We start from the raw sequence: 22,591 nt of genomic DNA, 5'->3' as shown, positions 1-22,591 counted from the left end.
ACTAGCCCCGGTCCACCACGATCTGGGGAGTTATATCAGGTTCTTACGCTTGTTGTCCGTTGTAACTTGTACCATAGATTTAATAGTTATCCCGTTAATTATGAGACGGACTTTTCTTTAGCAGGAAGGACGGGACGAGGTCGAAATCTAAGGATCTACAGCATCTGAAACACCAGAACCGTGGGAAGCCCGAGTAGTGGGCCGATGCAAAAGTTCCTAAATCCATCGCTATTCTTATCCCAGTTTAAGGCTTTAGGTTAGTTACGCACATACCCTAATTAGCGGCCCCAAATCATCATTAATGCCAGATAATAATGACGAGGAGTCGAGGTGAAGGGATCCATGCAGTGGTCTGGTTCAGGGGGGGAAGACACACGAATCACACCCCGTGAATGATAGATCATTGAAAGAAAAAGAAAATACAGCTGCAGTAGTTCAACGTGCTGAGATGAAACCGATTCTGCGGAGATCCAAGGCGCTGGAAACCGGTCCACTGGAGATTGTGAGGGTTGATGGATCAACTTCTTCTCTGAAGCTGGTGGAGACTCGATCGACCTCGGTGTACTAATATTTAGTAGGAGGAGTAGTATATCGATTTTGTGATCACTGATCGGGAGAACAATAATAGATAATAATAACCAACTAGTTCGTAGTCAATAATAGTAACCTTTAAGGGATTAAGGATTGGGTGCCTCAGGGGACTAGCCTCAGGCACTAAGGACCATCTCCGCCGCGAATTCGTTGGATTTTCTCGATCTGCCCAGTCCAGACTCTCTCTCCATCCTTCTTCAATGTTCGCCCTGTCCAGCTCCCTCCTGTCATCCTCGTTTTACCTTTCTTTTCCTTTGCCTGTGCCACTCACCGTTGGCCCGGACTCATTGACCTCCATTGGGTACGTTCACCTTCTCTTTCACCCCTCTGTCCGTGTTTCTCCCCCTCCCCCTTCTTTTGTTTCCCATTCTCCACAGTTCCTGCCAAGGTGAACAATTGATGGTTGGGCTCCACAGGCCCGGCCATCCACTGCCTGCTAAGGGGGCAAAAAGGGCCATGGGAAGAAATTGGGCTGCCCAGGAGAATGGGCCAAGTGAAAGAAAGGGAAAAAAATATTATTGAGCAGTCAATTATCCAGAATCGCTTGTGGTGATGGACAGCTTGCCCATGCTTTCCCTCCCCCTCCCGTGCAACTTCAACTCCCCTGATGAGAACTGCCCCGGTTACCATTATTTTCGTGCGAAGTCACCTTTCTGTCTTTAAACTACGGAGTATCTGCTAATAACGAAGGGTGGATTTAGTGATGGACTTTTAGTGGCCCTCCTCCCACCCCCCTTTTAAACATACCAACTCAGCGACCAACCCTCGTTTGTTACCAGATTCAGTCCCCTTTGGGAATCGCCCACATTCCTGCTTTCCCTTTCTTCAAGCGCCGATAACGCGACCGCTGCATGTAGCGCCCCATTTCTCGATCAGGAGTGAATTCCAGTTTACCCCTCTTCCTTTTCCCCTCCTTTCCAGTCCCCGCTTCCATTCCTTACGGCCATCGTGACGACCGCTGCGGGGTGCGCTCTGGACGGCCGCCTCGATAGCAGATATGCCCTGGAGGCCTCTGCCTCGAATCGCTTTTGCCGTCGCCATCTATCCATTCCAACCCTCGACGCCGGCCGATTTACCTCTCGAACTGGGCGATGAATTGTATATAATTGAGCAGGGGGGCGTCAATGGAGAATGGTGTCGCGGGTATCTCGTCGCTCCGCCGTCGCTGCTGGCGGGCTTGACGAGCACCAAGGGCCAGACCCTCGAAGCGCGCGTGTTCTCTGGCATTTTCCCCCGCAATTGTGTCGAGATCCGTGAGGTGTTAGGAGACGCAGATGGACAACGAGCGTTGACGAACGGCGAGCGCTCAAGCGCCGACCAGGCAGAAGAAGCTTTTGCGGGGGACATTCGACAAAGTCTGACCTCGATGCATTACGACGATCCGGTGTCGGGTGAGGTGTCGAATGTTGTGATCGCGAAGAAGGGCAAACCGTCGCAGATTTTCATACAGAGATTGGAGGAAAATGGCCAGTCCAGCCCTCGTTCGCTGCTAAATAGTCCCGCACCATCGACCTCCCTTTCACACACCCCGGTAGCTGTGACTCCTCGGGGTCCCAACGCTCCCAAGCCCGCTGCCCCTGTTCCAATGCTAAAGATCGGCGACGAGACCCCTACCTCCTCATCGGAGCCTTTGGTCGACGAGATCGCATCGTGCCTTCGAGAATGGCATTCCACCAACCTCCATCAGCTGTTATTGGGCCGACAGTATAGTGTGGTGGAAGCGATGACCAGCATTGTCAGCGAGCTCGATTTTTCTCGGCGACAGCTGCTATACAACGTGCTCACGGCACAGGAGAAAGAGTCGCTGCGGCACGAGGTGGTCTGGAAGCTGGTTCAGGGAAACAAAATGCTAGGCGGTGATATCATTGTCAGAGATCCCGAGCAACGAGGCCGTTTGCTGACCGGCGAGGACTCGGCCATTCAGCTGGCCAAACTCCAGTCAGAGATGAGCATGCTAGACAGCAGCCCTACGTATCAATCCGATACGGCTGCGCTTCACCATCTACTCCTTGAGATAAATGCCGTTTCGGGCAATGCTCCAGGCCCGGTGACCCTCGCCCTTTATCTGTGTGTTCAATCTGAACCCGGTGTTCTTAGTCCTTTATCCGAAGCATACCACCTCTATATCCCGTCTCCCGAAAAGTTCGCCAGTATGGGACAAAGCAACAAGCTGAAGACGCTATTCACCGAATTGAGCGGTAATGATATCGGCGACGATTCGGCCAGTGGACCAAGCCTCTACCTAGTAGTCGCGGTTAGGGCGACAGAAACCGCTTCCTCCTCGTTGGCTTCCTCCCAGCCAAGGCCGTCGGTGTCCCGAGAAAGTTCGTCCGCTTCCAAACAATCTCCGGCCCTAAATCAATCCGTCAAAGGCAGTCTGAAAACGCGTCGTAGCATGATGTGGTCATCAAAGCCGCGTGGTATCCAGAGTGCGGAGCCTGGAAGAGAGAGCCCTCGAGGTCCTCCGCAGTCTTCAGAGAGTACGTCGAGCAGCAGGGATCGAACGGCTGGTCAGTCTACAAAGGAGTCCACTCAGACTCGCACAGTGGGAGTCGGTCTCTTGGAGGTCTCCCAAATCCTTCGGCAAGATAAAGACGCCGAGCAAGTGATCAATATCTGGTCACCCTCTGAAGGAAGCGAGGACGGCGACAGTCATACGGATGGGTTCGACGAACTGGTGCGGACGCTGCTTCCTAGCCGCACTGGGAAATATGCGCGATCCCAACGTGCCGCTCGCCTTCACATCCATTTGCAACCTTTTGTGTCCTCTGACTCGGACGCCTTGATTCGACAAAACCCGACAATCATGCACAATGTTGTCCAGACCAGGAGAATTGGATTTTCACAGGCCCCCTCGAAACCAAGATCCGATATCTACGTATCGATCTCACAGGCTTCGTTCCCCCCAGAAGCACTCCTTTCACATCCCCAGGCGGGGCAAGTGCCGATACCTTCGAACACGCCATTCAACAATCTGCAGCTGACACTTGAGGTGCGAGCATCATCAGGCGCACGGATTGAACGCTGTATCTTTCCCTCATCCAATAACACGGCCCACACCGCATGGCGGACCACAATAGTCCAACGAGGCATTCCTTGGAACCAGACCATCCGTCTGAATGTTCCCGCCGAAGAGATTCCAGGTTCACACTTGATTATGAGCATCGCGGACGCTCCTGAGTTTCCCTTTGCTCTCGCTTGGATGCCCCTCTGGGATAACCAAGCTTTCATGCGCGATGGTCCTCATTCACTGTTACTGCATGCCTACGACAAGCATACCTCGACCATTGAGAACGGGAAGGGCGCCTATCTCACCCTACCGTGGAGCTCACTTGGCAAGAACGAATCCGCTAAAGATGAAGCGATTACCGGACCAATGGCCACTTTGCGCCTCGAGACTCACTTGTGTAGCACCGAGTATTCGCAGGACCAGGTGATATTAAGCTTGCTTAATTGGAGGGAGCGACCGGTGGACGAGGTATTGGACACTTTGAAGCGGGTTCTCTTTGTCCCCGAGATCGAAATTGTCAAGCAGCTACGCGGCGTCTTCGACGCACTGTTTGGGATCTTGGTTGAGAATGCTGGCAATGAAGAATACGAAGACCTAATCTTCAAGAACCTAGTGACGGTGCTTGGTATTGTTCATGATCGCCGGTACAACCTAGGTCCGCTGGTGGATAATTATGCCGACACCCAATTCAATTTCCCCTTCGCTACGCCTTGCCTCATTCGAAGCTACTCGCGCCTCCTCCAAGCCAATTCGGATCCCCAGCAATCACGGAGTCTTCGGGCGACATTCAAGGTCGGGAGACACGTTCTCAAATTCATCATCAACGCCAGGCTGCAGCAGAAGGTGAAGGAGGAGGGCATTGGCATCACTCGGGTACAATCGACTTTCAACCGAGATCTTCATGCGATCTTCAAGTCGCTTGAAGTCCTCATGAAGAATTCCTCCCCCGCTATGGTTGGAAGCAAGACGCTGGTGGTCCAACATTACCACACGTGGCTACCGGAGCTGTCCAAGGTTCTACCAAAGGACGAAATCATCATGGTGGCTCTCAGCTTCATGGACTCGTGCAAGGATGTGAAAGGCATGCTCATCTTGTACAAGTTGATTCTGATTCAGCATTACACCCGTTTAGAGATCTTTAGCAAGGGATCGGAGAGACAAAGCTTGATCACGAGCTGCGTTGCATGGCTGGCGCCTTACTGGGGAGCGACGGGCTCGGTATCCGACCTTTATCGCGACCAAGTCCGCTTGAACTGTGCGATTGTGGCAGAGTTTCTGAAGGAGCCGGACCCTTACCTTTACGACTTCATGCCGCATATTGTCTCCTCGTACTATTCTATTATACCTGACGGGGTGGATGACACCGAATACCTCTCGTTGCTGTTTAGCAAGTCTTTCCCATTCCAAGTCAAGGCATCCAAGAACTCACAGAAGTTCGATGAAGCCCTTGTGGAGCTCTCTGCAATTATGGCTGCCATGACGACGGTGACCAATCCTAAGAGGCCCCGACTCAAGGGTTTGGAGCTTTCTACCTTCCTCACCCAGGCGTTTGAAGTCCATACCTCAATCCTGAACTGTGAGCCTTACCCCGAGAGCTGGCTAAGTGTTCATGTCTACAATCATCGCGCTACCGTAAAAAGTCTCGAGCACCTCTCTTCTATCATGATTCATAAGTTCCTTCCCGCGCCGGATGATGCTGAGACCTTCGACACAAGACTTTGGGAGAACTTCTTCATGACCTTGCTCAAGGTCGTCTCGAGCGACGTTCTGGCTCTGGAGACATTCCCCGAACAAAAGAGGCGGACTATCTGGAAGATTGCGGGGGATGTTCGCGAGCAAGGCGCCGACCTGTTGAACTCCAGCTGGGAGGCGATTGGCTGGGAGACCACTGATGATGAGCGGGAGCGGTTCAGACTCAAGAAACTTGGCGGCTATCAGGTGCAATATGTCCCAGGTCTGGTGGCCCCTATCATTGAGCTCTGCCTCAGTGTCCACGAGGGATTGCGGCACGTAGCAGTCGAGATTCTGCGCACCATGATTCTGAGCGAGTGGAGTCTCAACCAAGATCTGTCAATCATCGAAACGGAGATCATCTCCAGCCTGGACAACCTCTTCAAGACAAAGAACATGAGCGAGGGAGTCGTCCAAAAGCTCTTTATAGGGGAACTTCTTGATCACTTTGAGGAGTGCGCGTCTTTCGACGAGGACTTGTCTAATGCGGTCAAAGCCCTCATAGTAACGGTGGATGAACTGCTGGATCTCTTCGTCGCCTCCCAGGGTGGCTCCATGGGCGAAAGCTTGCACACGTTGCGGCTAATGGAGTACATGAAAGACATGGGACGAGAGGATATCTTTATCCGGTATGTTCACGAACTCGCTCAAGTACAGGCTGCGGCGGGCAATTTCTGTGAGGCCGGCCTTGCACTTCAGTTCCATGCCGATCTTTATGACTGGGACCCTAAGCGGACGGTGCCCGAACTCATGAACCCTGCTCTGCCCGAACAAACATGTTTTGAGAGGAAAGAGTCCTTATACTTCACCATTATCCAATATTTCGAGGATGCCAGTGCATGGGCGCATGCTCTGGTCTGCTACAAAGAGCTCGCCCAGCAATACGAGGACACGATGGTGGACTTCGCCAAGCTCTCACGAGCCCAAAGCTCCATGGCCAGGATCTATGAGACTGTCTCGCGAGAAGAAAAGCAGTTCCCGCGGTACTTCCGTGTCCTCTACAAGGGACTTGGCTTCCCCGCAAACTTGCGAGATAAGGAATTCATCTTTGAATGCCCACCAGGTGAACGCATGGCCGGTTTTGTGGATCGTATGCAGCGAGAGCATCCCGCGGCGCAGATTGTGTCCTCTGGGGAATCACACGACTATGAAGGCCAGTATCTACACATAAATCCTGTCAGCGTCCATCGAGACATGAACCATCCGGTCTATCAACGATCGAAAATTCCGTCTTCAGTCAGAGATCATCTTCTGATCTCCGAACCTTACCGGTTCACCTCAACATTGAAGAAACATGCCCGTGGAGCAAGTGTTCAGGGACAGTGGGTTGAGAAAACCATCTATACCACCGCGGATCCTTTCCCGAACATCCTCCGCAGGAGCGAGGTGGTAATCACCGAGGAGGTTGCATTGTCGCCCCTGCAAACCGCTCTCGAACGGACATGGCGCAAAACCCAGGAGTTGTCCCTCCTGCAGAGGCGAGCGGCATCTGGTGAAGACTCGAGCCTTTCTAATCTGACCGAAGCATTGGAGCAATTGTTAGACCGCAACTCTTCCTCATCCAGCTGCGTGGCAGTTTATCGTCAATTCCTGTCTGAGACTCGCGCTGAGGACGAGATCGAAAACACCCCGACTCCAGCCGACCCCATGAAGAACGCTCTGGCCGTCGCCCTGATTGACCATGCGCTGGCAATCAAGCATGCTCTTGCCATGTTCCATCGCCCTGCACACCAAGCAACCCAGGCCGAATTAATACGCCGCTTTGAGGATGCGTTTGCGCCGGAATTGTCTTCCCTCACCCCGCTGGCGCAGGACACACCTCAGCTAACCCTACCCTATTCTCGGACTCCTTCTGTCAATCGCAAGCCACATTCCATGGCGCGATCGACCAGCCCCGAGCATGAATTAATCCGGTCGTCACGCCAAAACAGCCATACTCGGAGGCATTCCCAGAAACCCTCCGTCAGTCATCGAATCAGTGTGATGAACCCTTTCAAACGATCCAACCACGGAGCCAGTAACTCTGTTTCTACGGTACAAGGGGTAGCGGCATCGCAGCAGCCAGCCGGCAACACCAATGGAATCGAGGATGCTCACCGAGCACCTTCGCGGGCCGAGCCATCGCAAGAGCGCGACGAGGATGCGATTACTATCCACAGTCGAACTACCAATCAATCTCGAGACACGCAATCAAAGCGGAGGAGTTTCTTCGGAGAGAAGCTACATAAGCACACCTCGTCCTTGTCGGTCCCTGGTGGTAATTCGGCCGAGAACTTTTCCCAGCGATCGCGAAGCGCTTCGCGAGACGCGGCTGCCAAGTCCCATGAGAGCATCAATACTCCTACATCCCAGCCGCAGCCAAACGGGACCTCTGCGGGCGAACCATCGGTCACGAGTCCTCGGTCAGGATGGTCCACTATACCTTCGATCAAAGACCATCCGCGACCCATGACGCAGAGCAGCGCGACCTCCATCAGGAGTCCCGAGATCGGTAGTCCGGTTAGCCAGGCGACAGGACATTCCAACGGCGGCGTGCGAGACTCCGTCATGAAGCGATTCAGTCTCTTCAAGGGCCTCAACCGGAAGGGCAGCCGTCTTGATTTTCGGTCTGACTCGAATGGAATGACAGTCCACGAAGAGTGATTTTCCCTCCTCTCTTCTTCTGATTTTTATCTTATTCTTTGTAATGTCTGGACATTTTTCTTCTTTTATCTTCTTCCTCCGTTCTTATATTTTGCATTGCAGCGTTCACTGCTTGTTACGCCCGGCTTGAGAACATTCTTTTGGATATTTATCTCCTTTTATTGGTATTGATATGTGGTAACACATATCGTCTGATTTCTTCTATGTTTTCTCGGCCTGTCAAGGCCATGACACTACCATTTATTCTCCAGATACCAGACACTTTTTTTTGTCCGTCTCAACCTTTTTTATCTTCTCTTTGGAAACTCATGTAAATTATTTGGCACATCTGTTCATTCGATCCTTTTTATTCTTCTTGACACTTCTTTCGCATATTTTTACTTGTCATGTTTGGGCCCCTTTATACCCGTGGTGGCAAATGGCTGGTGGGTTTGGTCCCTGGAGGCGTCGTTTTATATAAGAATGAAGCATTTGGCATTATCATCTGTTCAAGCTGTTGTAACTGATTCAAACGGCAATTGCTGGAGTGGGCGCGCCAGTATCAATCTCCCCAAATCCCACAATACTCCTCGCCATAAATATATAGAAAAATGTGAACATATAGTAGTAGTATATACAATATTGAGACCACTCAATATCTCCTCCTCAATTCTCAATTACCCTCATCCAGAGGTAGATCCACGTCCACCACCCACGGTGCATTGACCGGCTCATACTGCACCGTCACGACACTCGCATTGATGAACAGCGTCTCCTTGCCCACGCGCAACGGGTTCGGCGCACTCTCACTGACATCCACAAACGCACATCGTTCCTCCCTGGTCGTCGACTCGTCACACTGGATCATCGACCGATTATGCGTACTCCACTCGAACCGCCTCGCCCCGTAGCCCTCATGAATATGCCCGAACACATGCACCCGCGGCTTCGCACTCTCGGCCGCCCGATACAGATGCTCACACCCCACGCTCTCATGCCCCGGCACCACCTGATCCAGGATCCCATACGGCGGACCATGCGTCAGCATCACATCCACGCCCGGCGGGAATGTCGGCACGGGGTTCTGCGCCCCCTCCACGCCCCCGTATCGATCCTCGCCGCGCTCATACGCAAACGCCCACTCACAAAACTCCGGCGTATACGGCGACGCATACACACGGACCTTCGCTCCGGTCGACAGGCGAAACTCCTTCGTCCCTTCCTCCAGATACCGTATCCCGGCGGCCTCGGCCTCAGGACTCGTCCACAGCGCCTTAATCGCCGCCGGATCCTCCACCGCGGCTTCATCCTCAGCCTCCGTCCCGCCTCCCCCGGACTCGAACTTCTCCCGTCCATACGTCGCCGACGGCGCCGTGTATCCACTGCGATACCGGTGGCGATAATGTCCCACGCGCGTATAGTACTCCTCGTCGAGCGTAATGTCGTGGTTCCCCGCAATAACGAGCTTCAGTTCCGCGGGGGCGTTCTTGAGCATGGAGAGCATGGCGAGGTGTTCGTCGTAGCGACCTACTTTCGTGAGGTCCCCCGCGTGTAAGAGGATGTTGGACCATGGTAGTGGGTGGCGGTAGGGGTTGTGTGTGTCGGAGGGAGGGCTCGGGGGGAGGCTGTGGGTGTCGGAGATTAGGCAGAGGCGGGTTTTGATGGTGTTGGAGGGGGGCATTTTTCTTCTTCGGTTTTCTTCGGTTTTCTTTTTTGAATATATGTGGTTGGGAATTGAGGTGGGTGATCTAGATGGTTGAATTATAAGGTTGAGAGAAGGGGATTGGGTTAAGAGAAGAGGATGTGAATAAATTGTAGGTAGGTGGAAGGTGAGGAGCGAGGGAGGGCTGGAGTGGCGTCATCGATCCTCGACAGCGAGCACTGGACACACGTTAACGGGCAAGGGCCAAGGACAAGGCAAATGGGAAGGGACTAAGACAAGATCAACTACATCGTACTCCGGACATTAAAAATCTTAAATTGAAAACAACGTAACTAAGGATCATTTCCATTTGGTTGAACAAGTTGTTCAGGAGCTTCTACAACAACAGATGCAACCTCTGTCCGAAGAAAAACCAGCGAAGAGGCCCAGATTCATAACGTATTTGAATTTCTGGTAAAAAATTGCTTGAACAAACTCCAAAGACTACCCGTTTCCACACATCTTGATTCTCTTTTTTTTCTTCTCGTTCGTTTACTTCCGGATCGCACGCTGGTAGAAAGCCAGCTCCTCACCCTCCAGGATGTAACCGTCAACACGGCCGCTCTGGCCGGGACGCGAGGCGATGACGGCGTACAGACGACCGGCCTCGAACTGTCGCTCGATGGCGGACTCGGTCTTGCCGTCCTCGGCGAAGCGAGCAGCCTGCTTCTTGGTCACGCTGTTGCTCTTCTTCTCCTCGGGGACCTCGGACTTCTGCTGGCGGCGACGGCCGATGGGCTGGCCGTAGTGGGCCTCGTACCATTGACGGAAGGGGGCGGCATCGATCTGGACAACGGCGGACTTGGTCAAGGTGTTGGTACGGACCAGCTCGTTGTTGGAGGGGTGGTAGGCCACGACGATGACACGGGTCTTGCGGGAGATTCCCTCGGATCCCCACGAGAAGTTACCGGCCTCGAGACGGAGACCACGGAACTTGCGGTTGCCACCGCGGGTACGGACGAGATGGATTCTCTTGGTACCGATACGGGTGTTGGAGGGCTGGCGACCCTTCTCGAAGGCTCTGAATTGCAGATAAAAAAAAAACCGTCAGAAACTCTAGATCGCCGGATAACCATCACGATGTGGGTTCACAGCCGGTTTCATACCTCTTCTTGCGGTAGGTGGCCCTCTTCGCACCGGTAGCCGAGCGCTTGTGACGGGAGTCGCGAGAAATACCCATTTTGTCGATGTATGGACTAGATAAGGGATATGGATATTAGTTGACTGATAGATGAAAGATTTTTTTCAAATCCCCGCAGCCTTTTAATCCCCTTGTGTATTCCTGATCTTCTGCTCTTCGTTCCTGTGCGCATTGGTCGAGTGTGTAGACGAAATGAATCGAGCGTGGTTGACAGAGTCGCAAAGTCCAAGAAAATTCTCTTCTTATCTTTCCAGACCGTTGTGTCGGAGGTGAAAGAACCAAAGCGATGCCGATGTCAATTTCGACGTTTGAAATTTCTTCTTCTTCTTGTCTGTTGTGAACCTTCTCGTCCTCTTCGACGTTTCGATCCCAATTCCGACTCGAATTGACGCTAAACGAGACTGACCACGGCGCACGACGCAGGGAGCGAGAACCAACGAAAGCAGGAACAACAAGGAGATATCGAGAGCGGAGGATATCACAAGAAACTCACCTCTAATCCTGCAGCCCTTCACCAGGAACGCAGCGGGCAAGGGTCGATGGGGTTGTCGTCGGGGAGTTGAACTGCTGGTCGTCGGACTCTCGTGAATTTCGCACTGTGGCTCGCTTGTGTCGAAGGTTGCCCTATTCCACACTGCGCTAGGCCCAGAGAGGTCTAGTCTCGCGTCCCGTGACTTCGCGTCACGGGGCTTGGCGTAGATTATGTCAGCGCTTCGATTTCCCTTTTGGTCGAACGTCACGGGATCATCTTAATCTTAATCTCAGTATTCATTCTAATTATTATTCGTGTGATTGATTCCACCCTTCTAGCTGGGTACTGAGCACTATCTAGTATCTACACATCCTTCCTCTGATCCCCTACTGACTATGCTCCTTCCCCCCTCGCTTCTCCTGCACCATCGCATCAAACCGTATCCATGCCCCGAATCCCTCCACCACGGTGGATAGCACCCAGGCAAACCACGTCGCCGACAGGAAAGGCACGCCGTGCGGTTTCAACCGCTTGACGGTCAGCAAAGCCGCTTCGATGGCATGCGCTCCCAGAAGGAAGATGAACACCGCGGGCTGCACCTTGTAGCAGAGGCGGGCCATCGCGGGGAAGTTGTCCAGCCCGATCGTCTCGTAGACCAGCGACCCGGGCAGGAAGTTGTCGCGCTGACAGAAACCCACGATCGCAGCGAGGCACACGGCGAATCCAACCGCGCCTACACCCCGCGGGACGCGATACTCATTGATTGTAATGTCGGAGAGTCCCAGCTTCTGGAGACACTCCTTGTGCATGGCCACGACTCTGCCGCGAGTCTCGGAGAACGAGGCCATGGGTGGATCGAGCGGCACGGTGTAGCGCGTGCCTCTAGCGCTGAGGAGTAGATCGGACAGACTGATGTCTTCGAGTCGAGCGGATTTGGCCTCTGACGTTGAGACATGGCAGTAGACTCGCAGGTACATGGCTAGGGACTTTTGATGGTCGGCGTTCATATGTTTGATGATGAAGTTCTTGGTCGTGTTGGCGGACTGATCCGCAGTATTGGAGGGTGCCATGGGGATTGTTTGATTTGTGATTGACAGGGAACGAGAGATGAGGCGAGAGAGATAGAGAGTAGATGAGAAGTGGTCTCCGTAGCGCAATTGCAATGGATGGTGCTTTACCTACTTCGGGACTCGACCGGAGCGAGGATCTTTCGATCTCCCGCCAAGAATCCGGCCTCGGCTTTGCGATGGGGACTTAGCCGTCGGCTTCTTCTGCCCACATGTGCCTCGTCGTGATGGAAGGGGGTCCTCAGGTCCTGAGCGAAGATCATCTCTCGACCGACGGGCACGTTGGACCTCGTGCGCCACGTGATGGCCACCCTTCCTTCCCTTTCCTTCCCTCTTTCTCTCTTCCTCTCCATCACAGCCCAACGCATTACAATCCATCAACAAATCCTGGAAGAACACATCTGAGTCTCATCGACTATTCCATACCGGAGAACCAGCCCTGCATCACACAACATCGAACTGTCACTAAGCGTTAGCCTTCACCCACATCTACTACGGCCTAGTATGGAGTGGTCAGACTGTCAAGACTCATTTATCGACGCTGGTCAGGGTCATTGAATAATTTCAATATTATCAAATTAAAAGAAAGAAGTCTTTCCAACATAACTTAAGAAATCAAAACACCAGGGAAACCGATCAATCATGCTAGCAGATGGAGTATCAAGACGCACAACACGCATCAACACGAACAGCCGAATTCTATCGGAAATCGAAGAGACAGAAGAACAAAAAACGTAGGACCTCAAATCGCGGTCAACTGTTCATGGCTTTCATCACATAACGGATACATAAGAAAGAGAGAAATAGAAGAAAAAGATCCATGCCACGCAAGTTCGTCGAGTGGCCCACACAGATCGTGCAACTCGGACGTTGACCATTATGCACTGCGTAGGTAAGAGTGGTCAACTCCTATTCAATTCTTAGAGTGCCTCATGGAAGGGGGTACGGTGAGGCTAAAAAGAAAACAACTTACAGCAAGGATAGGGTCAGGTCGCCGTGAATGTGTGCTTTCAGTTCCACCTCGATCTCGAGGTTCAACTCCAGGGTCAGTCGGAGACCGTCGTCTTTCTCCTCGCCGCCCTTATCGACGGTGTTCATCGCTCCGTTTTGCACCTGCTGGCTGCTGATGCCCTGGTTGGTTAATGACTGCTGGCCCCGCTTGAAGGGCTGCATCGCATTGCCCTGCACCTCGTCTTCATAGTCATCGTCGTCGTATTCGTCTGTAGAATAGTCGTCGGAATAGTCATCCTCGTCGTCAGCAGGACGTCGTTGTTGGTTCTGTTGACGTCGTCGCTGCTGTTGCTTTTGAACGGGCTTCTGAGGGGCATGATCATCTTCGTCCCCAGAGACCGAATACTCATCCGAGTCGTAATCGGAGTAGTCGTCCTCTTGCTGCTGGAAGGGCTTTTGCTCCTTGGGCTTCTCGGCGGTTGCGGTTGCCATTGCGACCTTTTGAGGGTGATGCTATGAGATTCTAATCAACAGCACACAGGATGACAACGAATGAAAGACCAGACTATGTTCTTGTCTGGAACTAAGAATGAGTGGACAAGAGAGAGTAAATAATGGTTCGGGAAAATAAACAGGTCGAAGATCGGGGAAGAGGAGGGGGGAAGAAAATGTGATGGATAGAAAAAGGCCGGACGAGAACCGACGAGCCAGACACCTTTTGTCTACTTTTTCCTACCCCGAGGATGGGCGGCCATCTCTAACATGCATGGCCAAGCCCATGACGTTGTCCTGCAATGCATCTGTCCAGAAATCCCACCCAACAATCGGTGATCACATCGGTGGCGCGACCGACAAGCAACTCCGACTTGTGGATGGACAGACGCCTGCAAAGTTTGGAGACCCAGATTTGACACTCATTCGTCATCCCCCATCCCTCAAGTCTCAGGAAAGTCATCGCATGTCTCTGCCAGATTACATAGCGTGGAGTTACTATTTTCAGTACCTGGCAGACACCAGTCAGGACTGTCAGGTACACTCGAATCCATGGTCCATGGGACGGAGTACGCACGCGAGAGCGCTGGGAACCAGACATTCGGCATGGGCGGCACCCACTACGGTGTACGGAGTTTGTTCGAAAATTTGATAGGGGCCATCGCAATTTCCCAACGTTTCCCCTGCCTGTCATCTCCATGCGAAACTCCATGAAAACCGGGACTCGAAGTCTCGACCGCACTGACGTGCGTGGCGTCATCGCGCATCCAAGCGGTCAAGTGGGCCGGCGCGATGGAGCAACTCGGGCCATACATCGTACGCTAATATATTAACATCTAACCCGCTTCAGTATGGTCGGCGATCGTGCGCGACGGAACAAGATGCGAAGGGCTGATATCCTTGCGCTCGAGACGTCATTGTCGACCTCCACCCGGTGCAATCAGGGCGGCGGCCCTCCTCCTCGCGGTGTTACAGATGACGCTGTCTTCGCTTCTCCAGCTTTCCTCCAATCTCTGCTCCCCGTTTCGAACGCAGCTGACGTCGACGGTGGGCTGGAAGACGCTCCAACCTTGCATGATCGTGAGCGCCATATAAATTAGATCTAGACGGGATGCGGTCATAATCTCTACAACACGAAATAGCGCCATCAGGTAACCTTCCCCTCCCCCCTTACGCCAGATATAATCCCCTCTTCTCTTCCGATCTCTAGTCCCTTTTCTTTCTCTCTCTTTTTTTTCTTTCCATTATGTCTGATAAGGAGGACAATCCCCAGACCCCCGCACAGGAGAACGAGAACACTCCCAACTCCCCTAAGCCTCAAGAGGAACAGGATAACGGTCCTAGCTCCCCTCAGCCCAAGGAAGAAGGACAAGAAGACAACAACCCTACCTCCCCTCAACCTAAAGAAGAGGAAGGACAAGACAACGGTCCTCAACCTAAGCAAGAAGAGGACGACAACAAGAAGACCTTCAAGCAAGAACCCGACTCGGATAACGAGCCCGCTCCTCAAAGGGAATCAGCTCCTGAACGTCGCCAGAGAAGACCCCGTCCTCAGAGAACTCGTCAAGACTCCGAAACAATGGATGCCCCTACCGAGAAGCCCCGCCGCCAGCGCCGCCAGCGTCGCCAGCCCCAAGAACAGGAAGATGGCGGTCCTCTCGGAGGTCTGGGAGGAGTGGACCAAGTCGGCAACCTGGTCCAGGGTACGGCCGGTAATGCTCTCAATGGCGTGACCGGCTCTGCCGGAAAGGCCGTTGGAGGTGTCCTCGGCGGCGGCAAGAGCGAGGGTGGTGATGAGGGCGGAAAAGACGAACAGCTGCGACTGCGTCTAGATCTGAACCTCGACATCGAAGTGCAATTGAAAGCCAAGATTCATGGTGACCTGACTCTTGGATTGCTGTGAGTTACCCCCCTGCTTTAATCCATCCATTATGCCTCATGGACCTGAGCTAACATGCTTTCTTCACAGTAACTAAACGACATGACGTGAACTCGACCGATAGACGAAAAAGCACCCTTTCCTATCAGTTATCCGTCTTTGCTTCATTGCACATACTCGATACCTTTGCTTTTATCTTTCATGCGCTGCCTTTTTGTTCGATTGCATACGATAATGCCTTTTGGGATTCTTTTGCTCGGGTGTTTGTTCGCGCAGAGTCTAGATCTCCCATGTTGCCTGTTCCACTCTGATGATTAGCTTTTTCTGTTTTCTTTTTATACTGGTGGGATGACATGGTGGTTTCTGCTTTTTCCTATATTTCCTTTCCTTTTTCGTTTCATTTTTCCTTTCGATTGTTACTTCATCTCGAGACCGAAACGATGCGACGCATATAGTACTTCCGGGCTTGGATCCAAATCACGATACCACTATCCAGATGATTGGATCTCAAGGACTTGGAATGATTAATGAATTATACTCGGATTCAAATTTTCCTCATGACCTAGTCTAGTGTAGATTATTTGTAGATTCCAGTCAGTTCAATTTGCTGTCTTCAAGTTCTCATCTTGTAAGATAAGTAAGTCACAACAATCTAGTAGCGAAACAAATAGCGAAATGCGTGCACATGGTCGGTAAAAAGCAAAGTCGATCCAAGTCAAAAAAGAAAAATATACATAAGCAAGTGGGTGAAAAGTCAATTCCGCCTCCCCTTGTTGCGTTGCCCTGCCTTTTCTACCGTGTATAAGTAACCCAAATAACAAAGTATAGTACCTATATCTCGTCTAAGAAAACCCAATCAGGAACAGAACAGAAACACAGATATAAGAAAACACATCCACTCAAGCAAGGACAAGCAAGCAAGCGAGACTTGAATAAGACGTATATATCCAAGACGCGAGGGAAAAGACGGTCGCTGAATATTCGAAAATCAAAATTTTATCAAAGGAAGTAGGTGATGTCGTCGAAAGTCAGGATGTATTGAATCTTGGTTTATAATCCATCACAGGTGTTGGTTTATAGGCCGGCGATGTACATCAACCCGTAGCCGACAGTCACGACGACAACCATCGACATCAAACTGGCAGGGATACCTCTGGTCAAGAAATGGCGGACTTGGAGGTATCGCTGGCCGGTTTGGGGGACTTCAGTCATGATGGCCGCTGGAAAGGGGAAGGTTAGTTGGATTTGCAATGGCAGTAGAAGAAAAGGGGAACATACTCATGTTAGGGAATCCACTGGTCGGTAAGCCCATGGCCACAGAGCACATCAGGGCGCTAGCCATGACCAGCAGATTGGGATGCGGGTCATCCATGCTGACGCCGATTTGTCGGACGAGAGGGAGCATGATGAGGGCGGCGACGGTGTGGGAGATGAACGTGGCCACGACTAGGATCAAGCTGGAAAACACGATCAAGACGCTGTATAGACTGAGGTGTGCGACGCGTTCGCGGATGCCATTGGCCAATGTATGCAGGAGGCCGGAAGAGGTCACGGCTTTTCCGAGACAAAGCCCTCCGGCGGCCAGGATGATGATGGTCCACAGGAAATTATTAAAATCTTCTTTGTTGAGGATACCAGTTCCGAAGAAAAGAACCATGGGGATGATCGCGATCACACCCATGTCGCCGAAGACATGCTCCAGCTGATGGCTGCCACACCAGAGAGCGATGGTGGACAGTGTGACAATACTGATAAACCATTGAACCCCGGAGAATTTGTCCTTTACGGGCCGAATGGGGACAAGGGTGGTGTCACGGCCGGGATGGAAGGTGGCCAGCAGGAGGAGCCAGATCAGCAGGATGGATATGATGCAGACGGGAAGTGACACAAAGAACCAGGTGCCCCAGCTGATGCTGGGATACATGTTCTGGAGCGCAATGATGTTCTGGGGGGATGCGATCGGTGACGCGGCACCACCGACATTGGCAGCCAGAGCAATACCTAAAATGAGGGCTTTGGCAAAGTTCGAGTCGGGTGGAAGTGTGCGGAGCAGGGGCTAGTTATCTGGGTTAGCAACATAGGATAGCTGAGGAACAATCGGGACCGCGGGTTACCTGAATGATCGAGTAGCACAAGACTGGAGATGCCACATTGCTGATCCACATACTCAAGAACATACTCACAAACATGTTTGTGAGGAGTACAACTTTAGGGTTGGAACCAGCTTTACTCAAGACAAACATCGCCATGCGCCGAGCAATGTCATGTTTAGACAAGGCTGCGGCGATTGTGAAGCCACCGAGTAAGAGCATGATGACTGGCGTCCACATGGAACTGAAAACAACCCCCGTAGCCTCCTTCGGCCCTAATCGCTCGTATGGTTTCTTCTCCGATTTCATGATGCCCAGCAAAACGACAAGGAACGGCACAAGAAGCGAAGTGACGAAAAGAGGAATGACCTAACATAAGAAATTACATGAGTAAATGGAGCTCATAAGGGACAGGGGGAAGGCCATACCTCTGTAGCCCACAACAAACTGACAAAAACCAGCATGGCCAAGCAATTTTGCTGCTCTGGTTTATCCATGATCGGCACAAGGAGCAGCACCACGAAGACAAAAAGGTTGAAAACGAGGGTTGCGAAGCTCAAGCTGAACAGCCATTCCGGAGGACGGAACACGCCTAGAGGAGTTCTAAATTCCTTCGTTGGACCTTCTTGTTCGTCACCTTGTCGTCGTGCTGTTGCAGGATCCTCAGCGCCACCCAGAAGGGTCCTGCGAATACCGACATTCGCCGCCTGGGCCTTTCTCTCGATGCCGATCATTTCCCTCCACACCGTGTTCCTCTCCCAGACTACATGCTCCCTCAAGTGCAATCGAAGCTCACGTTTGGCGAGAGATAGGTTCTTGGCGGTAACAACGTCCGCATAGACGCTTTCAATTTTGAGAATATAATCCTCCACCTTCTTCATGGTCGATTCCGTAAAGGGATATGCTAGGGAGACCGTGGAGTTCATGAACTCTCGTCGGAGGTTGCGATCAAGAATCTTGTCATACTTTTTCAGGGCTTTGGAGAACCCGGTTTTGTTCAGTTGAATGTATGATTTGAGCCCACAGATTGACACATAGGCATCAACAATTCGCTTTTTCAAAGAGAGTCCTGAGTTGTAGAGGTCAAGAACCTTAGGATCCCTGAAGTTCTCGACCTGTGCACCAGGGCGCATGTTGGGGTGACCATCATATTCCAGGTCCCGCGCGTCTCGCAAAAAGGATGAGTGCCTCATGTCGGCACGGCTATCACCGAGGTTAATTGAGGTGGCGCCGTGCGACGTTGGTCTTTCGCGATGCGACAGCAGCTGGTCGTCGTCACTATCCGCATCATCGTCATCGTCTTCTTCTTCGACCATCGACTCGCTAATCGCACTGCGTCGTCGTCCATTGTTCAACGAATAATCCCGAAACGTGCTCTCCGCGCGCGGTCTGGAACCCGAGCTCATGGTCCGCGTCTTGGTCATATTCTCACTCATCGGGTCCAAGCTCACGCCATCGGTCTCCGAGACGTATTCTTCGGCATCTCGGGCAACTCCTTCCACTTCATTGAGTATTTCTACCTCTTTATCTGCGTAGAAGCTGCAGATCTTCTCGAGTTCCAGATCCAAAGATCGCCGAAAGATCGCATCGGGGTTGGGAGTACTGTCTAGCAAGGGTGCGGATTCAACGTCGGGATGGGCCGTTCCAGTGGCCTGGTGTGCCTGTTGCTCCAAAGAATAGATCCTAAAACCGAATTGCACTCTGTTAGCGAGCGGTCATCTCATGCGAGGCACCGGTACGAGATGTAACATGTGGTTTCCGAGTGAACCGACCGTCGCACTTGCACGCCGTGGTCAAGTCACACCGGGAGCGCGGAAGTTCATATAAGCGGGCGACGGCCCTCGATTTCCAAGGAGCATGGACACACTTACACCTTCTTGAGATTGCTATACGCGATGTAATAGGAGCTCCACTCCGGAACGGCATTGAACTGAATGCTGTGCGAAAACTTCATCTTGGCGTCGAGTCCACTATCTTTCAGATACTGTGAGCGATTCTGAAGAGCCTCAACCCAGTATTTAAGCCTAAGCGGTCTTGAGTATGGGCGACGTTGATGCGGGTCACCGCCTCTTCCTGGGCCCACACGCTTCTCAGTTATCGAATCCGGATCACGATCGCCGGCCTGAGGGTCGGGAAGCAAAGGATATTCGGCAAGTTCGATGCCTTGATCGGGTGAATGGGGGGTTAAGTCGAGGTCGTGAGAAGAGGCACCCGTCGCAGAAGCGATGCGTGCCACGTTTCGTCTCGCAGCATTCGACGACACGGTGTGTGCGACGGCGAGGAACCGAAGGATGCAAAAAGGGAGGGGTAGGAAGATAAAGCGTCCTTTTTCAAGGCGGCGCGACGTAGGTGAACGTTCGAGTCTCCGCAGACACTAGCTGACTTGGACATCTACCTAGAGTCTAGATACTACGGAGTAGTAGCGTAGCGAATAATGGCAGCGGTGGCACATCGGAGAAAAGCGACCGGGATGTGGGGGCGAGCAGAGCTAGGGAATTAGGTTTGGCACATTATAATAGGTGGGCAAGTAAATCATCTGGACACGCCCATGACTTCCAGAGTTTTCAATAATGAGTTGATCAGCTCAGGGGAGGACAAGAAGTCAATGCGAGCAGGTCAAGGATTGTCCGGGTCACCTGGCAGGGTCCTCCCTTTTCGGGTCTCGGTTAGTCATCCACTCGGGCTTCCAGTCGCTACGAAGTACCTTACGGTGGATGTATACAACTACCTATGGATACCTAGTAGTAGCAGTGACAACAGCTCCCGCTGTACAAGTGGTGGTAGTATTTCTCTTTCATTGTACGGGGGAACAGCCCTTGCACTTGAGACACTCCCCCCATCAACTAACCAAAACCTCGATCATAAATTATACACAGGTTGCACGAGGCTGGATTATAGCATGCAAAACAAAACAAAGACCACAGACTCCAATGTATCCCGAATTGAATCTCACCAGTAGGCTCCCGTTTACCGCTTGCGAGGAACGAGGTTGACGTTCATACGGGCGGCAACAGCAAGCTTGTTGGTGTGTTCTTTCTTATCCCAGGCGCCACCACGGCCCTCGGCAACGGCGATAAGCTCGTTGGCAATTCGCTGGGCGAATGTAGTGTCCCGTCGCTTATCAGAGGCATCGATGATCCATTTGATCGCGGCCCTTCGCCGTTGTCGGACACGGAGGGGAATGGGAACGTTCACGGAAGCACCTCCACCGGCAATACCCTTTTGCGACTTGAGTTTGAGAAGAGGAGCGACGGAGTCCACAATCGTAGTGAGGTAAATGACGGGGTTCAAGGGGAGTTGGGCAGCCGGAGGGCAAGGAAGGAGAGGGCGTTTAGGACTGATTTGCGGCGGAGAGGCGGTGCGCAGATGGGTTAGGATGAACTCCATATCCTATCCGATGATAGATTATGCTATTAGCGATGGTCTCAACGACAAAAAGTTAGGTGGGGGTCCTCAGTTCTCCTACCTTCTGAGCCCTGCTTTTCTTACCATCCTGCATGATCAAGTTGGTAAACTGGTCGATCACAGAGTCATATCTCTTGCGAAAGTTCTCCGTCTTGGGGAGAGGACCAGGGGCTTGGAATTTAAGGCCGGTATGCAACTCCGCAGCTTGCGCGTTGACCTGGGAAATCATGTTGGCCACCACGGCTGCCGTCGGATCATGGGCGTCCGGAGCTTGACCTTGGAGCTCGGATTGCTGACGGCGAGTGAACGTCGAGAAGGACCGCGAGCCAGATGGTCCCTTCATTTGATCCTGCATGACCTTGGGGGCATGCTTCCGCGCTTCCTTGTCGCGCTGCAGGATCTATATTGGGGTCACCCGTTAGAAACGTCGAGACAAGGAGTCAATGATACACGGATGATTGGAGTCACCCACCTCTGAGATCGGAGTGCCCTGCTCCAACTCGGGGCTGGCGGCGGTACCGTCACACTTCTTATCCATGATCTTGGTCATCTCCGCGGCCTCCTGGCTGACATGAGGTAAGGGATCCTCGGTCGGGCCCTTGAGTCTATCGGCATCATCGTTGTTGTCGGAACCCGATGAGTTCCATCTCCTTTGTGCTAGGCCAGAGTTCACCGCATTGGGCCTGTTAACATTGAGAGCCGTGACGATGCTGCGGCGAGAAGGGTGGTTCACAGACGGCGTCGAGGATTGACGGAGGGCAGGGACTGGTGCCCTCATGGTGAAAAGGTTGAGGCGAGGCGGCATTTTTGAATCACACCTCCAAAAAACCAAGTGAGGGCTAGAAGAGGATGGGATGATGTCGACGAAGGGTTCAATCCGCACGCTGCTACATTTCCTTGGATAATTGGATTTTCCTTGTTGCTTAGTCATCATTCACTGCCAAGAGTCCGTTGTCGGCCAGCCCCATGAGATCATCGATGTACTCCGTATGTTTAATTCCAAGGAAGCTCTTATCATTTCCAATATATTTTCTAGCCCTATTAAAACAGATTCCAGAAACCAAATCCAATTTGCCATTCCGAACTTATCCGTGTCACAGATAACCTAAAGATAACAAAACCAGAGAAAAGGAAGAGAGAGAGAGCCGCCTATCAACGTACAAGCCACTCAACACTAAACGAACATGAATCGACTGACCCGCAGTACAAAGCCTCAGATAATTACTTGCACATCAAGATTACGTGAGTTTAGAGAAATGATGATGAAAAGGAGCCCACCGGTTGACAACCAGCCGTCATAAGGAGGGCGTGAGGCACCAAGGAGCGACAGAAGGTTTCGATGGGTGCACAGATCAAGAAGAGAAAGTGCGAGATCACATCGGGTAAATGAAAGATTTTGAGCCGACAAGGCCAAGACATGCAACAGAAACAGACTTTA

General features: G+C 52.2%; 8 protein-coding genes across 8 annotated transcripts; 3 read left to right on the top strand and 5 right to left on the bottom strand.

Annotated features, from left to right (window-relative positions):
* Positions 1–1,588: 1,588 nt before the first annotated feature.
* Positions 1,589–7,975, top strand: KD926_003871 (guanine nucleotide exchange factor DCK1; the record flags this gene model as incomplete). The annotated part of the gene is made up of 1 exon (XM_053097778.1): positions 1,589–7,975. The coding sequence occupies one exon, from the start codon at positions 1,589–1,591 to the stop codon at positions 7,973–7,975; it is 6,387 nt and encodes a 2,128-aa protein (XP_052958322.1).
* A 652-nt stretch (positions 7,976–8,627) lies between these two features.
* Positions 8,628–9,635, bottom strand: KD926_003870 (40S ribosomal protein S8e; the record flags this gene model as incomplete). The annotated part of the gene is made up of 1 exon (XM_053097777.1): positions 8,628–9,635. One exon carries the CDS (start codon positions 9,633–9,635, stop codon positions 8,628–8,630), a length of 1,008 nt encoding a protein of 335 aa, XP_052958321.1.
* A 513-nt stretch (positions 9,636–10,148) lies between these two features.
* KD926_003869 (40S ribosomal protein eS8) lies at positions 10,149–10,836 on the bottom strand (the record flags this gene model as incomplete). The annotated part of the gene is made up of 2 exons (XM_053097776.1): positions 10,149–10,677; positions 10,763–10,836. 2 exons carry the CDS (start codon positions 10,834–10,836, stop codon positions 10,149–10,151), a joined length of 603 nt encoding a protein of 200 aa, XP_052958320.1.
* A 203-nt stretch (positions 10,837–11,039) lies between these two features.
* Positions 11,040–12,339, bottom strand: KD926_003868 (DUF2470 domain-containing protein; the record flags this gene model as incomplete). Its single annotated transcript, XM_053097775.1, has 2 exons — positions 11,040–11,545; positions 11,664–12,339. The coding sequence occupies 2 exons, from the start codon at positions 12,337–12,339 to the stop codon at positions 11,040–11,042; spliced, it is 1,182 nt and encodes a 393-aa protein (XP_052958319.1).
* Positions 12,340–13,305: 966 nt separating this feature from the next.
* KD926_003867 (uncharacterized protein) lies at positions 13,306–13,779 on the bottom strand (the record flags this gene model as incomplete). Its single annotated transcript, XM_053097773.1, has 1 exon — positions 13,306–13,779. The coding sequence occupies one exon, from the start codon at positions 13,777–13,779 to the stop codon at positions 13,306–13,308; it is 474 nt and encodes a 157-aa protein (XP_052958318.1).
* A 274-nt stretch (positions 13,780–14,053) lies between these two features.
* On the top strand, positions 14,054–14,879 carry KD926_003866 (uncharacterized protein; the record flags this gene model as incomplete). Its single annotated transcript, XM_053097772.1, has 2 exons — positions 14,054–14,286; positions 14,630–14,879. The coding sequence occupies 2 exons, from the start codon at positions 14,054–14,056 to the stop codon at positions 14,877–14,879; spliced, it is 483 nt and encodes a 160-aa protein (XP_052958317.1).
* Positions 14,880–15,025: 146 nt separating this feature from the next.
* Positions 15,026–15,755, top strand: KD926_003865 (uncharacterized protein; the record flags this gene model as incomplete). The annotated part of the gene is made up of 2 exons (XM_053097771.1): positions 15,026–15,678; positions 15,749–15,755. The coding sequence occupies 2 exons, from the start codon at positions 15,026–15,028 to the stop codon at positions 15,753–15,755; spliced, it is 660 nt and encodes a 219-aa protein (XP_052958316.1).
* A 977-nt stretch (positions 15,756–16,732) lies between these two features.
* KD926_003864 (putative plasma membrane phosphate transporter Pho87) lies at positions 16,733–21,958 on the bottom strand (the record flags this gene model as incomplete). The annotated part of the gene is made up of 8 exons (XM_053097770.1): positions 16,733–16,878; positions 16,937–17,714; positions 17,842–18,117; positions 18,177–19,431; positions 19,620–20,111; positions 20,720–21,138; positions 21,215–21,553; positions 21,626–21,958. The coding sequence occupies 8 exons, from the start codon at positions 21,956–21,958 to the stop codon at positions 16,733–16,735; spliced, it is 4,038 nt and encodes a 1,345-aa protein (XP_052958315.1).
* Between the last annotated feature and the right edge of the window lie 633 nt (positions 21,959–22,591).

The sequence above is a fragment of the Aspergillus affinis genome (genome assembly GCF_023601865.1).
Source record: "Aspergillus affinis strain CMG 70 chromosome Unknown NODE_19_length_383810_cov_86_361570, whole genome shotgun sequence".
NCBI classification, from domain to species: Eukaryota; Fungi; Ascomycota; class Eurotiomycetes; order Eurotiales; family Aspergillaceae; genus Aspergillus; species Aspergillus affinis.
This window is presented reverse-complemented; position numbering and strand designations above follow the sequence as displayed.